Raw genomic sequence first — 16,865 nt, forward strand, 5'->3', positions numbered from 1 at the left:
TATAGGTGAAAGTCATGACCTTACTTGACCTTTAAAAGATGAATTTCCCTCGCATGCACATGCCCTAGAAATTGAACAATGTCGAACACAGGAGGTTTGGACCAATCATAGTGTGCAATATTCTAATCAGTTACTTACCTGTTCCTATAGTTTTCGGTCTCGTGTGACCTTGACCTAATAAATTGGCTCCAGTTGATCGCACAATATTCGTTAAAGGATGTTAATGTGGTGCATCGTGATATGATATTCGTGCAAATGTGGGCACCACAAACACCTTGGAAAAAATGTTAAGCATGTGTAAGTTAGCTGACCTTTTGATAAACTTATCAAAAGTACTAGATACAAAAGCGTCTGACATCACTGACATAAAGCTATACTAGTTATGAAACAATCAAGTAACACGGTTCAGTTGCTTCCAGCAAGCGAGCAGCTTTGTCGATTTGGCGAGAAATATCGCCGAAATGACCTTTACAGCTGGATTATCGGTTACAAATTACTCTGCGAAAATGCAGCAAAATTGATAGGGAATGGTAAAAATGTTCTTCAGTTATCAAATAGAAACTTTCCTGGTGTGTTGACTGGTCACCAGGTTTTCAAGAAATATATCGATGGGGAGTGGGGGATGGGGATCTGTCAGGCTTCCTCTCCGTGATCCGACGGTTCAAATTAAGATATAACGTCCCCCCCCCCCCCCCCCTCCAGCATGATAAGCTCTCCATGGATCACGACCAGGCCGGTCCAGAAATCAGCGCACAGCAGCGCGGCGTTCCGCCTCGCCGCCGCGGGAAACAGCCCTGGCCGCCGGCGCCCGCCCCAAACATGACCTCGATGGCGTTCGGCCAGTGGCGCGGAGGGGCGGGGGACGGCCGCCTGGCGTTCCGGTCAAGGCAATTCGCTTCGAGTTAATCACTCCAGGTTTAATTGCACAATGCAGGCGCGCCCACATGGGCCAGGAATTAAAGCCGTGTGTCGGCTTCGGGGAGAGGGCGTCACGTGCTCCGCTTTCGGTGCGTAGAATCGAGGAGAACCATGCTAATGGTGGTAATACTGTGTATACAACTTTGAGGGTGATACATATACATACATACATATATATATATATATATATATATATATATATATATATATATATATATATATATATATTATTTATTCTAAGTACAAGACAGCCTCTTTGGCTATTTAGACCCGCTCTTCTGTGTATCACGTGCTGGTTGACTGATGGTCAGGTACGCCACCGAGGTACAGATACAAGTCAACCTATTGCGTAACGCAGCTAATACTGTATAAGCGCCGATGCATCTGACCTGACTTGCATTGCAGGCGTTAACTAGTCCACGCGTCGTTTTTAGCCTCCAGCTGACCTTGCAGTGATGCATGTTCTTAAGACAACGCCAGCATGTCCTCAATGAATTTATGTGTCACGCATGTGTCAGTGTTTTCCGCCGGAGGCTGAGTCGCCCTGTACTGCGTTCAAATCAAGCTCAGCTGAGAACGTTCTATGTCACGCCGCCTGCTGAATCATTGAGAACACTTGCTAAATCTGACTCTTCCCACCTGAGAAGGGAGTCACCGACGCTGGCCGTCGGTGGCCAGCGCATATGTGTCCGCACCAGCGTAACAGCCCAGCCCTCCGCGCGACCCTCTGCCCCGCGGGGAGACTGGCGGCGAGTTGGTGGCCGCGAGGGAAATCAGGCAGCCCTCACGCGGCGCCCTCGCGTCGCCAATTGTCCCGCTGCACGCGCTCTGCGACTGCAAGTGCTTTACGGTGCGCCTTCCTCCGCCCAAGGACGGGGGGAGAGGCGGGCGCGGGCGGCGCGCATTCTGGCGCGCCTGCGCTGGCCATTGCTATTCCACGCGGCTCCCGCGTTCGACAAACACCATTTCTTCTGATGACGTCACGCGGGTACTGCGCCTGCACCGCGCGGGGACGGGCCTTCCCCACGAGCGATAAGTTGGGGAGCATCGAGGATTTTGAAGCATTGATTTCTATGCAATGTGCAACGGACATGATGTTCGATTCCGCAAAGTTTGAGAACCCCGTGTTTGAGACCCCGTGCGTTTCTCGACCTGTGGTTGGGGGAGCCGGCGCTCTTGAGCACTTGATGTCTTCCACTGCAGGTAGAGAGAGAGAGAGAGAGAGAGAGAGAGAGAGAGAGAGAGAGAGAGAGAGAGAGAGAGAGAGAGAGAGAGAGAGAGAGAGAGAGAGAGAGAGAGAGAGGGGGGGGGGCTACGCGTTTTCAGAGACGCTCCGCAGTGAACAAGGCTTACCGCAAGACCTCAGACCACGAACGACGGCTGCAGGTCATCCCTCAGATCTTTAAAACAATCTCCGCTCCGCTCACCGTTGCGTACCATCTAATCAACGACGCTCAGTTCCTATCAACTTAAGAATTCGTGATTTATCTACCAGTAATTTCTACCCCAAGTCTAGCGCAACCGTACTTTAACGTTTTGATCTCTGACGAACCAATGATTTTGCGCAGTGAGTCGCATTTGTCCGAAGGACACTTTGTTTTGTGAAAAGTGTAGCACGGGATCTCTGCGTCGGATCTTGTGAAACATTTGCTTTGCAAAAATTAGTCTCTGTTCTTGCACCACTAACCTAAAAACCTAAAGCATACCACCTAAAAAGTTTGGTCACGTATGTTAAAGCACGGTTTGGTCCCAGAGTAGAGATAATAAAGTAAAGTTTGTTAGACACAGCATCTGTTTACTAGTTGCGACCACAGATCCTGATGAAAGAATACCACGCCCATTATAACGTCATTCGGAAAAATGAAGCAATTCAGGGATTTGGAGATAACTGGCATTACCACACGAAATGGATGTGCCTCATCTAGATACGGAACATTTTTTTGCGAACGTTTCACAACAGGCACAAGTATACATGAATATTGATTTACACGCGCTTATGAAAGTTCTGCACATTTGAATCTACTATTGGAATGCACGCATTCCAATATCTTTACACCATCAGCAAACTGGCTGCCCAGCTTTCAAATGGGCCCGCCAGGAAAACTCCGCAGCCTTATACCGTCAAACGCATCGTTAGCACAAATGATAAGTATGCTGTTTGAAGTCCCGTGTCGTTATCACCAGCGCACCGCCGTGCTCCGGCAGCAGCGTTCTGATTCGGGAGTCGTGACCTCTCGGAACAGAGGCCATTTAACGCCGGCGTGGCCTCAGACAGTCCGTCTCGGCCCGCGGGCTCCGTGAGAAGAACGGTTATGATGGCGGCGCGCGGCTTCCAATGGCAATCGAAGGGAGCTGCACAGCGCATCTGGAGCGTGGCATATATGGTGGCTGGTTAGGAGAGTCGACTGACCCGACGTGATCAGCTGGGAAATGGACTTTACGACCGACGCGTCCCATAACACACACAATCGTGATGGCCAGAGCAGTTTTTCGTCTGTCCAGCACACCTGATGCTGCCCTCCACTGCAACAGAAACACCGGTGGCATGAAGCTAACGCTCAACAGGTGTGAGGCCGCTGGCGCTACGTTCAGGGCGGCCTCTAATAGCACGTTGTTGCACCCCAAACCCACCACCAACTCTGCGTCTATCTAACATGCGGTCGGACTGCCCATTTGGGTGAGCCGATCCAATTCATTGAATAATTTTGCTGACGGCGCTTTGCCAGAGAGGGCTGAAGAGGGCTCTTTTTGCCGCGCAGCTCAGCGCCGCAACTTCCCCCGGGTCGCGTTGATCCTCCTTGACCGGTTACCAGTTGATCTTTTGACTTGATCGGGTCAGATCGTGCGCCTGGCATACGCCTCATAGCTAGTGGTGCTTGATTGCAAGTACACCATCTAAATCGAGGGGGAGGTGCATAACGACACAGGAGACTTCATCACTTGACGACATAGTGGGCTTCCCTTTATGAGGCAATCAGCTTGTGTTGTCAAAATAAGGCGAATGTTCCACAAGATGGCTTGGATATATTCGCCTAATGTCAAAATGCGTTGGTATTGCGTAAGGCATATGATAGCTTGCCTGTGCGGTAGAGGTATCATTTTGTGTGCAGAAAAAACTGATAGATAGCTCTTGAAACATTACGCTGAATTCACACTGACGCGTGAGTTTTCGCCTCGGGGAATGATTCGCTTTATGTTTTTTAGTGTCATTGTTTGATGAGTTTGAAGAAGAGAGAGGTTAAAAACATATGTAGAAAAAAACATAGACGGGAGAATGAGAAAGGTATATATAGCCAAATATAACACAGAGAACGTTTCGTAGGGTGAAGACTGAAATTTCCATGCTTTGGAAATTCGAGCCCACGTTGGAAGGCCTTCGACCCAACTTGTGGGCAGATAATGAAATCAAGGTGGAATTCTGGAAAGCGTTTGTGAGAACGAATTAGTCAACCGTCTAATCGACGCTTATCCTCGCTAACAGCTCACAGGGGCAAATGCAACCTCCTGGGAAAGCTGTAATTCATAGACTAGGTCTGAATGTATTCAGTTTTGCTTGTGGTAATTCGTATACTCTGGGTGCAACTCCCAAATATTTTCCATGTTTAGAATGTCTGGACATGTACCTGTGCTTAAAGTCCGACCAAGAACAGGAAACCGAGTAGTGCATACCGGATGCATTCTGTCTGTGACCATCGTAACTGTGCTAGTTACACTCGGTGCGTGACAATCGTAACTGTGCTAGTTACACTCGGTACGTGACCATCGTAACTGTGCTAGTTACACGCGGTACGTGACCATCGTAACTGTGCTAGTTACACTCGGTACGTGACCATCGTAACTGTGCTAGTTACACTCGGTACGTGACCGTCGTAACTGTGCTAGTTACACTCGGTACGCGACCATCGTAACTGTGCTAGTTACACGCGGTACGTGACCATCGTAACTGTGCTAGTTACACTCGGTACGTGACCATCGTAACTGTGCTAGTTACACTCGGTACGTGACCATCGTAACTGTGCTAGTTACACTCGGTATGTGACTAACTGTGCTAGATACACTCGGTATGTGACCATCGTAACTGTGCTAGGTACACTCGATATGTGACCGTCGTAGCTGTGCTAGTTACACTCGATACGTGACCATCGTAACTGTTCTAGTTACATTCGGTATGTGACCATCGTAACTGTGCTAGATACACTCGGTATGTGACCATCGTAACTGTGCTAGGTACACTCGGTATGTGACCATCGTAACTGTGCCAGTTACACTCGGTATGTGACCATCGTAACTGTGTTAGTTGCACTCGGTATGTGACCATCGTAAATGTCAAGTAACTGTCAACTGTCTGACAAGTCTGACCCCTGGTGACCCTGTTGCAGTGGCCACCGCGCCGGAGAGGAAGTCACCGCCAGCTGGCGACCCAGCGCCGCCCGCGGGCAAGAAGGCTCTGAGCAGTAAGCAGGAGCCGCTAGCTCCTCAGTGTGACGACGTAGCTTCCGCCTCCTCTCTAGACGCCCGCCACGGTAAAACGCTCCCCGCACCCCGGGCCGGCCGGGGCGGCTGGGCTGGGCTGGGGCAGCTGGGGCAGCTGGGCCGGCTGAGGCCGGGTGAGGCCGACACGATGCCGTGGGCGGGTGGTCGCGCCACGGCCCAGGCCAGCCTGGCTTGTGCGCTTTTTGGCATGGGCGAAAGAGCGCAGAGATAACTTGAACGATGCGTGAGGTGGCAGTGACTCTTGGTAGGGCAAGTCCCGTTGCAGTAAAGGGCTTTAAGCGCTAGCTTTGGTGTTTGCTGAACACTATCATTGCATGCGCCACAATGTAGCTTAAAGTAATGAGCTATCTAGAATTACGAGAATTTAAAACTTGTAAGGTGTAAGGGCTCGGTCATCTTGAAAGGACGCAAAATATGTTTTATCGAGATCAGCGGGGGAACATGCTCACGGATGGGACAGTAAAATGGCCTGAGCAGTATCATGGTATCACTTGCATCTACTACTCGGGCCACAGGTCTGTTTTGCTGCTTCCCTGTGCTGTACCTGTGTACCATGTGTTAAATGGTGTAAACTTCTCGCTTCTCGCTCTGTTGCCATGTGCTTTGACTTAAACGCATCACCATGGGTGGTTTTAAAACTGCTTATAAACAAGTGCTTTGGCACTTGCCCTTCGCTGTTGTCAATCTCTCCTTTGCTGGATAGCACCGTGTAGTTTCTGATTTCGTAAGCATCCCATCTTCACCTGCCTGGTGTTTATGATGGAAACCAAACACCTGGAGTCCATACAGTTTCGAGTCTCCCATGTGCTGGCTCATTGCCGTGAGGCGGCCACGGATGCGCAGTCGTTGGGCCAGTTGGGCGCTACATTTCTCCGTTGTGATTTACACGTTAAGTTCGGGCTATCTCCTGGCCTTGTACTCGTTCGTGCTTTGCCGTGTATATATGTGTAACCGTGCGGTGTATTCTCCTCCAGACACGCGCGAGCTTCCCACCTGCATGGATGGACGCGTAACTCAGCGGCTAGAGTCAGAGGCAGGCAGCCATTCGGAGCTCTGTCGACGGAATGCCGGTGCTTGCGACCTTAACGCGTTTGTCTATTTGGATTGTAGAGCGAGCTTTCGTGTTCGTTTGGCAGGCCAGTCTGAATGCGTTACCATCTTTGCGTATGGATGGCACATGGTTAGTACAGACCCATGTAACCTGCATTACTAAATTCAACCCGATGGATATCTCGTTGCCAGTGGGGGCCCAAGACGGCGAGCTCTTTCACATTCTCTCGTGTTGTTAGAACGCCTGTTGTGACTGAGAAACGGGCACAGTGACCTCTTTCGCGTTGAATCTGGAGGCCTCTGCCCGACCAGTCTGGAGCATAACAATGGGCAACTGGCATATGCTGGAAACAGGACATATTACAACGGAGTAAATTACTAACAAATTCCGTGTCTGCCGCACCATAAACAACAGACATCAGCTGCCATAGAAACGAGATAACCACTAACCTTTGACCTCGACATTGGATACCAGATGCTGAACAAATGTAGCGCAGTCGAGCACGTAATATTCGCCGAAGACAGCAGGCATTGAAGAACTCTGTCCGGCTGTTTCTGACCTTGACGCATTCAGTTCACACATTCTGCAGCAGGCGGATTTGGTCCGTCCACGCCATGTTGTCGGCCGCTTTCGCCACGTGCGACCGCTGCTCTAGGTCGGACACCTTCATCTCCGGATACCCTGACGTCTGGTCAGCGGCTCACCGGACCTGCGTCCGCCCCTCCCCCCCCCCCCTTCCTCAGGACGCCGGCGGTAAGCAGACAACAGCGGCCCCCTGACCCGCCGCGCCTGTTCCAGAACAAGGCTCGCTGACGATCTTACGGCGCAACAACACGTTCGGCAAGCGGCGGACCGAAGCCGCGACTCGTCTCGATGCTCTCCGACAGCAGCGAGCTCCTGCAGCCGCGGGTCCAAGACTCGGAGGCGTGCGGCCGGGCGGCCGTCAGGTGGGTCAGCATCGCCACCCCCGGGTCTCGGAGAGGAGTCGCCGGCGGCCATCACGGCGGCGGGGGCGGCGAGGAGCGTCGCCAGCCGACGTGCGATCGATGCCGCCGAAGCTGACGCTGACGCCGCCGAAGCTGACACCCGATAGCTGGCGTATGCAGAGAGGCCGGCCTGGCCGGGCCGAGGAGGCCGACGTGCGCCGACTGGATGGCTCGGATTACTCGAACTCAGCCGACTGATGCCACCGTAATGGGCCCGCTTAAAACCGGCGAAATTTAAGGCGGCGCCCGGCAATGCGACGTGCAGGGCGGCAGGCGCCGTGAGCCCAGAAATGACTCGCTCCGTAATGCCAGCTTCGGAGTCGTTACTCCGACAAATGGACTGGCCCTCCGGAATGCAATTATGGTGCGCTGATACCGACTGGGGTCTCCAGGGGCGGCTTAGCCCACGCGCCACGCCGAAGGCCCCTCGTGCGCTGCAGGGGGGGGGGGCGTCCTTTGCCCCGGTCAGGTTTGTAGGTGCTTGGGGCTAGGTAGCCGCTCGCACTGTCATCGCTCATCCCAGTGATGTTACGTCATCCCGGTGCCACGTTTTGAGGCGGTGAATTTCAGACGCAGTCGTCTCAGCTCGGCGAACTTCGCGGCCATAATGCCGGCCCACGTGCTCCAAGTCCGAACTCGGCGCACAGTGGGCTTAACAGGCATCGTTAAAAATCGATAGAGCCAACGCGAATTCAGCGCGCCAACCTCGATCTCGATGTCAGGTGTAGCGCACCGTCGGAAAAGTTACTTTTCGGCTGAAAGCCTATGCTTTTGTGCGCCCCGCTCGAGGTCGTATTCGCAAACTACTGACAGAGGGCTTTGTGACTTGCCGGGATACGCCAGCGCGACGCTGCAGTCAAAACAGACTGGATATGTCATTCGCACGGTCCTGCAGGTAAACAGACGTCTCCACGGACGTCGAGCTGCTCCTGATCTTGTGTTGGAGGGATTTCCAGCGCAAATTAGCGATTGAGATCATCAACGGATTCATGCCGCGCGAAATCGCTGAATTCATAGCATGATTATATTCATAGCACATCATATAGCAGGCTTCGGTCAGATCCTCCTAGGTTCATGCAAAATGGGGTGACATGAAAAGGGCTGAAAAGGGACCGGGAAGAGCGCTGCACCAAGGCCCAAGAATGCGAGCAGAATGGAGGCTCATAGTCATACAATCCCGTCACACGGGCGTGAGACTCCGTGATGACATTATTCCCTCCAGTTGGAATTTGCTGAGGCTGGAATCCCGTCTAGTTCACAGCATCCATAATCGTATAATCCTGAGCTCCCTGGAAAACAGATCCGTGGTTCTGCGACGTCATATTTAGCCAACGAATGGTTGCAAAATGAGATTATTTAGCGCACTCCATCTATCGCAGCCAGTCCAGCGGCTCTCGTTTGTCGTGGTTATCCTCCTCTCGCGTCCTGCACTGCTTAAGTACGGTGCCCTTTACCAGTCGCTATCTGGACCCCTGTTCATCAGGATGTGAGGGTCTACGAACTGGTAAATCAGCTCGATCAGAGGTTGGAAAAGCGTTGTGATTGGCGTATACGCGCACGTATTGATAGCAAAATATAGCCGCGTGGTAGCTTTTGTGATTTTACGTCTGTTTCAAAAATATACACCGAGTCACAGTCACGCTCATGTCACAATAGGTAACACTCGCAAGCGCAAAATTGACCACAGACATACTATTCCGAGGCAGGCCTACAGACGGGAAAACGCATTCGCTACTGACACAAGGCTATCTAAAGGGAAGCTCTCGGGAAGCATCCAAACGTCCATAAAACGACCACCAGCTGCCACGAGCTAACACAGACGCCTCGAATATCACAGGTGAGCAAGTTCTCGCCGACAGACCTCGGCCAAACGACATAGGGCCCTCGCGGCGAAGAACGCGGGGTTGCACGGCGCCCAGTGTGGAAGCCATGGAGATGCTCCGAGGCAGACGGTTGGGCGCTTGCTTCCGAGTATCTGCAGTCCGCAGGACATAGAGGACATGGAGGACGTGTGTATCTCAGCGACACAGAAGAGGACATGAGGACACGTGGCTCTCAGCGACACAGAAGGCCGAGTCACAAGCAGAGGTTGAAGTGCCGACGTTGTGTCCCAGCCCCTCCGAGGTTTAAATACCTTAGGTACCCCGATCTGCGCCTCACATTTTCCCAAGGTACATGCTCACCAAGGGAACAATGCAACGTTCTTCCCCTTATTTGTTGTTTGAATTAAGCTGGTCAGCCGGAGTCCTTCATTATGAAAATGCGGTCAGAGCAAGTTCTGACCTCTCATTCCTCGCCAACGACTACGGTCCATTACTTCAGATCAGGCCTCGTCCTTGCACTATGAAACTCCAATCATCACCGCAAGGCTCGGGGATGAGCGCCAAATGGAAAGTGGTCCCTGCGGTGGCAAGCGGTGGTGACGGAGCGGCGTGTCACCGCAGAACACGGTGGCAGACTTACCGCCCAACCACGATAAGCGTGGCACGCCAGCTCAAGTGACCCACTGATGAGGACGTAAACGAATCTGATGGCAAACATTCATCCGTCTGCTGCCGGTTCTTCGGTATGATAACGAAAGGTCAGCTGTCGGACCTTAGCGTCGTAACACTGAGCCGGCTGGGGGATCGAATATTGTAACGCAAGGTCGGCTGCCGGACCTTAGTGTAGTAACACTGAGCCAGCTACCGGGGCTCGAATATTATAACGCAAGTTCAGCTGCCGGACCTTAGTATAGTAATACCGAGCCGGCTACCGAGGCTCTAGTATAATCACGTAGGCTCAAATACTATAACGCAAGGTCAGCTGCCGGACCTTGGTGTAGTACCACTCAACCGGCTACAGGGGCTCAAATATTATAACGTAAGGTCAGCCTGCCGAACCTTAGTATAGTAACACTGAGCTGGTTACCGGGGCTCCAGTATAATCACGCAAGGTCAGCTGCCGGACCTTAGTATAGTGACACTGAGCCGAGTACCGAGCCTCTAGTATAATAACGGGGGCTCGAATATTATAACGCAAGGTCAGCTACCGGACCTTAATATGATAACACTGAACATTGCATCAACATTCCGTATCGTGAGTGGGAAATGACGCCTTGAATGGACGATTTCGGGCTCTTAGTTTGTGTTTCTTTAAGCAGTTTCAGTCTTCCGTTCATAGATATATTGCATTTTTCGTTGAGTTCTGTATCCATTGGGGCCTTCCCGAGGATATTTCGGCACCCATGGCATATTTTACTCGGCCAATTTCGACCCACTGACGCTGAACTGACTACCGGGGCTCCAGTATTGCAACGCAAGGTCGTCTTTCGGGACCGCATTATTGGCACTAACAGCCAGGTACCAGAACCTCCGCGTTGTGACGCAGAATGAGCTTCAGGGAACCTCGATTTTGTAACCAACGCGTAGTCGGCTACCGGGACATCAGTATAATCCCTCAAGGTCGGCTGTTGGTACGTCAACACTTTAACGCGAGGTCGGCCATTGGAACATCCCGAAGGCATCATGCCGTCGGATTGGCTACCAGAATGTCCGTATTGCGCCGCTGAGCCGGCTGCTGCGCCTCCGCTCCGGTCGCCGTCGACATGTCGACATTTTAACGTCACATGTGCGGCGCGGCCCGATCGGCGCGGGAGGCTGTCGTGGCTCTGGTCAGCAGGCCTTCCGCGGCTCCGGTCAGCAGGCCTGCCGCGGCTCCGGTCAGCAGGCCTGTCGCGGCTCTAGTCAGCAGGCCAGCCGCTGCTCCGGTCAGCAGGCCTGCCGCGGCTCTAGTCAGCAGACCCGCCGCGGCTCTGGTTAGCAGGCCTGCCGCGGCTCTGGTCAGCAGGCCAGCCGCTGCCCCGGTCAGCAGGTCTGCCGCGGCTCCCGTCAGCAGGCCCGCTACAGCTCCGGTCAGCAGGTCTGCCGCTGCTCCGGTCAGCAGGCCCGCCGCGGCTCTAGTCAGCAGGCCGGCCGCTGCTCCGGTCAGCAGGTCCGCCGCGGCTCCGGCCAGCAGGCCCGCCGCCGCTCCGCTCAGCAGGTCTGCCGCTGCTCCGGTCAGCGTGTCCCTCGGCGCTCGCTCGCAGAGCGTGCTATCTGGCGCCGTCCATTCGACAGATTCCGGTGCCTCTTCTGCCGATCAGGGATGCCTTGCTAATGGCTTGCAGCGCTTTGAATGGCGCCACTCAAACTCGGCGCTCATGCATTTATCGACGCGGTGCGTGGGCTTACAGCCGGGTATGGGCTTAGTTGAACGAGGCAATTTGGAGAAGGTCGAGTGGCGAGCATACCGGTGGAGCGTCGATTTGGTGGAGTAGGTCTCTGGGTTGGGTCGCCCCAATCTCGTTTCACCAATGAGCTCTGAAAGGGGCCGACCTTCAGTGCGCCAGGAGGCAGACATGTCAGGAGGCAGACATGTGTCTGGACCCTAATGGTGGATCCAGTATCCCGTAAGGTTTCATAGGTGTGAGATCCTGGGAGCTTTTGTGGAGCTTCAGGTGCATGCCTGACTAGATGAAGATGTGAGGCAATCGTTAAAATATAGTTATGAAAATAATTAACGAAATGAGCGACGTTTATGGCCACGGAGTAGCTCATGTTGACTGACAAACATGAATGTTGCTCTGTAAGCGTTGAGTGTTTACGCAATATAATTTAATGGTTGCACGATGCTGCATATATATATATATATATATATATATATATATATATATGCTGCATATATATATATATATATATATATATAATATATATATATATATATATATATATATATATATATATATATATATATACGTGTGTGTGTGTGTGTGTGTGTGTGTGTGTGTGTGTGTGTGTGTGTGTGTGTGTGTGTGTGTGTGTGTGTGTGTGTGTGTGTGTGTGTGTGTGTGTGTGTATATATATAACATATGTTATATAATGCAAGTTGGGATGTTTGGCATGAGTACTGCTGTGGTGAAAATCAAATGCCTAAGGTCTTTTTTTTCCTTCAATTGTTTCGGAATGAGGAGAGCGTAAAACATAAGCTCAGCAAATGTACACCATTTTAATGCAGCCACCATAATACAGCAAAGTACGGTGTCATCTGGAATGCTTGAAGCGCACATGTGTAGGTAGCGCATGGGTGATGGGAAATCACTAAAATGCCACGAATAAGAGTGACATATTGGGCTTGGTGACATTTACGTAAACAGTCCTTTGGGCCCCCTCCTCCCGCCATTTTGACGGCATTGTTTTTTTGTGCACGGGATTTTGTCACCACCCTCAGCTCTGTGTGACATATGATCCAAGTGATTCAAATTGTGGCTTCTGGATGAATCCGGGGAGGGTTAACTTGTACGGGGTGTCCAATAAGCGTGCCGATATGCATATGGTCTGCGCCACTGTGGCCGGTGCCTGCGCCCGCCTGACGCAGCCCCGCTGCACCTGCGCCTCCCTGACGCAGCCTTTGCCGCCCGTGCGCCCGTCTGATGCAGCCCCGCCGCACCTACGCCCCTCTGACGCAGTCCCACCGATGCTGTTTCAGGCTGCGGCACCTTCTCAGCATGCTGGACAAGGGCGAAGTCTCGCCCGAGATCATTCAGAACAACATCGAGTATGCGCTGCGCGTGCTGGAGACGTTCAACATCAGCGACAAGTGAGGACCTGGGCTGCTACTCTCAGTAGCCCCTATGTATTGTCGCATACTGCTGATCTTTATTACAACGTCTGTGTTTATTATTACGTTTGTGTCTAGTCCCCTATGCTTAGGCTCGTCTCAGCACATAATACACCTAAATACGCTCCCTAATAAGCATATGTGGAGAGGGACTCGCTCATCCGCTTTTTCTGTATTTCTTCTTTCTCTCCATCGTCGTCCCTCTCTCTTTCTCTCGATTTGTCTATCTCTGTCGCATCTGTACGCCGCCTGTCCATTTCCTAATTTAGCCTATTAGCGTGAAGAAATTACATTAGGCTCTCATCGCTGGTGTCTGACCAAACAAGCCAGGATGTGAGGGGTGTCGCCATCTCTGGTCGTTGATATACTGGGTCAAGCATCATTTGCGCTTTTTCTCACGCCCCGTTGCACATGAAAATGACCCTCCAAGGCTTCTTTCTTCGCATCCAGGCGAGATGAGGAATCCTTGGTTAATGAATTCATTAGTGACGCATCGATGTTTTCGGAATACTATTCTCGCTGACCGGACAAAACAAAAAACTCACACTGGAAAAAAGATGCAGCGTCTTGTGTTCGTGCTTTGTAGCAGTGTGCCTTTCAGGAGTGATGTATATTCACCTCAAAACACGTCAACTTATCAAGTCGTGCGTCCGATTCAAAGACATTCATTGAGGAAACAGCCTCGAGGCTTTTCTAGGGAAGAACAGACCACCAACCGAAAAAGGAAGTTCAGAGGGACGAATGTTGTAATGGCAGCGAAAGTAGCGAACGGGAAATGTTACGAATGTTAATGGCCTCGCTCTAACCCCGTCAATTTAACATCGACCTTTATGGAGATTGCCAGACAACTTGGTTGCCAGGTTGCTTTACGAAATGAGTACGGCATCCTTGCATGTTGGTGTGGTGTTAAGTGGAGCAGTGGCTTTCATTTTCTCGCAAAACACATTTTCTTCTCTTCTTTTTCTATTTTCGGACGGTATTGACCGAGTTGTAAGTGCATTGGACTCCCACGTGGGGAATCTGGGTTCAAATTTCCGGTTACGCCATGGCCCCAGGCGCTAATACGGCCAATACAGGCGCTGGCGCTCCAAAGAGGCTTGGCGAAGTGTGTCGCGTTTTCTTTTTTGAAAAAAAAATGAGGTAAATCAGCGGCCGAAAGTAAAAAATGTGAGCTTCAGCGTTTTGACCAGGCCTCGATGGGCTTATTCCAATCAAGGCCTCGGCACACTCATGCCACTGTAATTGGGGCAGAAGCCCTCCTCACAGCGTCAAACGAGGACCATTCCGCGGCTCTGAACCCGCGCTGCTGCCTGGTGCGTGCGCCTGCAGCTCGTGCATCGGTAGCTACCGTCAGCCAATGATAACGGTCAGATCAGGTTCCGGAAGCGTTATGTCACACGCTTGCTTGAAACGTGCCGAGCCGGGATGTGGTGCGGGTCACAGACGCGTCGCCAGTGTATACGCTGCGTCCCGATGCCATGTGTGGCTGCTCCGTGTCAGTCACTGCCGGCGGTCTGCGTCTCCGCGTCGCTCGCTGGATGTACGTGAAGCCAGCCGTGTGATATCGGCGTGATCCGTTCATACGACCGTCTCTGCGCCCGTGAACCTGTGTCTATGCTTAGGTCATACTTTAACTGAATGCGTCGCATGCTTCTCAAAAGCTGGCGCTTCTGCACGATGGCATATGCTTTTTTTCTCTCATCTACCGTCTGTCTACGCGAGACAGTGTTTAGAGAAGAGGAGCGCAAGAACCTTTGGTTGCATATGTCTCAATGCCGTGCCCGCAACTTAGTAACGCCATTTTTGTAGACGCGCCGAGGGTGTATCAATATCGGCTTTTCGTCATGGTTCTCATTTGTGCCTACAAACCAAAGAACCAAAGAAATTCCATTTCAATATTTAGATAGTCCTGTTTTTTTTGTGAAATGGTGTTTTCTCTACGATATCGCGTAATGATAGCAAGGTCACGACGCCTGCGACCGGCGCCAATACTTCAAATCGAGCTGCGACGATGATGAAATGTTTACGCACTTCTGCTCGGAAGAGATAGACACTGCGTAAATGATGTCAGCTAGCCTAATGGGATTGGCGTAGCCTCTGGATTGTAGGTTTTCTTGGGATTAAACACAACGACGTTTTGGGTAAATAAAGGTTAGTTTTAAGTCCTAAATAAACTTTTGTGTTTGCTGCTAAATGCTGTTGTCTGGTGGATGAGCGATCAGAAGCTGGCGTTTATTGTACAAATTAACGCTCAAACAGGGCATAGAAAATGTATTTCATCCATGATTAAACGTAGCATTTGTATATCATAGAAGGGTTATATTTGGCCACGTTTTGAGCCAATAAGCGATTGGTCCATGTTTTGCCGCTCTCTTACTAATGCGTGAGTATTGTACAAAATATCGTCAGAGATAGTATTACAATTGCGGTCATATTTGGCCACGTTTTCAACCAATCAAAGGTTGGCTGATATTTTGCCGCTTTCTAGCTAATGCGTAGGGTATTGTAGGTGCAAAACATCGTAATTATTGCATTTTGATCAGCGAGATATTGGGGTTATGCCATTTTTTTGTTATCGATGCGTGCTGTAAAAAAGTTATAAGATGTGAACAGTTGTATTGTAAAAAGGCATTCATGCAAACCCTTGCTCAGCAGGCAAGCATATTGAAGGCAGTTTGAGCGAACATTTTCAGCTTACGAATGACTTACATTGCAACAAGCAAACCGTCTTGAATCTGAATCTGAGCTCACTGGTGTATGAATTACATGTCACACGTTTCTCATGACGTCACCCACTTGCCATACGCGCCCAACGCCCATAGCACACGTTCTTGTGAACAGACCATATCAGTCACTAGGTGGCCACGGTTGCACGGCACCCTAGCCACCAGGTGAACCTCATCTGAACTACAGCATGTCAGTCGCCGCGTCTACTATGTATCCATTCCAGGACGCCACCCTCTGGCTTCACTTGGAGCCACAGGGGCAGCTATTCTTGTGGACGGCGCCGTGTCAGTTTCAGGCTGTATGCTGCTGCCGCGTTTGCAATAGCGGCGGGTGCAAAATTAACGCCCATTTCAGGAATGCGCTGTGGCATTCGCACTGACGGGTTTATGTAAGCGGCTCAGCTAAAGTGACACCGAAATAGCCATGTTCCATCACACCGGCGTGACCTGTCACGTTCAAGGTCACACCAGTGTATGCTGCGCCCGCCACTGCGTTCACTTCTCTGCGTGGACAACTCGACGCATTTTGCTGGTTGCGCCGCGCCTGGACCGGGCTGGGCCGGCCGCCGTGTTTGCTGCGTGTGCTGCGCCTGTGAGCGACCGATGTGCCTCGCCGTCGCAGGGCTCAGCCGGCGGCGCGTGGTGGCGGCCCGCTGCTCCACTGCCGTGCGCTCCGTCTACTGGTCCGCTGTCTGCCCCCCTACAAGTTGGTCGGCTCTCGAACGCATTCGCGCTCACGCCTGTCTGCCTGGCACGCCGTCGGTGTGGCGCACTGGGGTCAGCACGTGAACACACTTTGTTTTCGATTATCCGTTTCGAGTTCTCTCTCTCTCTCTCTCTCTCTCTCTCTCTCTCTCTCTCTCTCTCTCTCTCTCTCTCTCTCTCTCTCTCTCTCTCTCTCTCTCTCTCTCTCTCTCTCTCTCTCTCTCTCTCTCTCTCTCTCTCTCTCTCTCTCTCTCTCTCTCTCTCTCTCTCTCTCTCTCTCTCTCTCTCTCTCTCTCTCTCTCTCTCTCCTCTCTCTCTCTCTCTCTCTCTCTCTCTCTTCTCTCTCTC

The 16,865-nt window shown here is 51.7% G+C and overlaps 1 protein-coding gene across 1 annotated transcript in view; it reads left to right on the forward strand.

The window, feature by feature from the left end:
- LOC119106178 (calcium/calmodulin-dependent 3',5'-cyclic nucleotide phosphodiesterase 1) overlaps nucleotides 1-16,865 on the forward strand; it is an 82,401-nt gene that overhangs the window by 11,686 nt on the left and 53,850 nt on the right. Inside the window, exons 2-4 of the mRNA XM_037229786.1 lie at nucleotides 5,298-5,441; nucleotides 7,262-7,410; nucleotides 12,955-13,065. Coding sequence (XP_037085681.1) covers nucleotides 7,337-7,410; nucleotides 12,955-13,065 — 185 coding nt within the window. The 5' untranslated portion in view covers nucleotides 5,298-5,441; nucleotides 7,262-7,336. The remainder of the gene's footprint in view (nucleotides 1-5,297; nucleotides 5,442-7,261; nucleotides 7,411-12,954; nucleotides 13,066-16,865) is intronic.

This window comes from Pollicipes pollicipes, unplaced genomic scaffold (genome assembly GCF_011947565.3).
Source record: "Pollicipes pollicipes isolate AB1234 unplaced genomic scaffold, Ppol_2.1 Scaffold_6138;HRSCAF=7277_pilon_pilon_pilon, whole genome shotgun sequence".
NCBI classification, from domain to species: domain Eukaryota; kingdom Metazoa; phylum Arthropoda; class Thecostraca; order Pollicipedomorpha; family Pollicipedidae; genus Pollicipes; species Pollicipes pollicipes.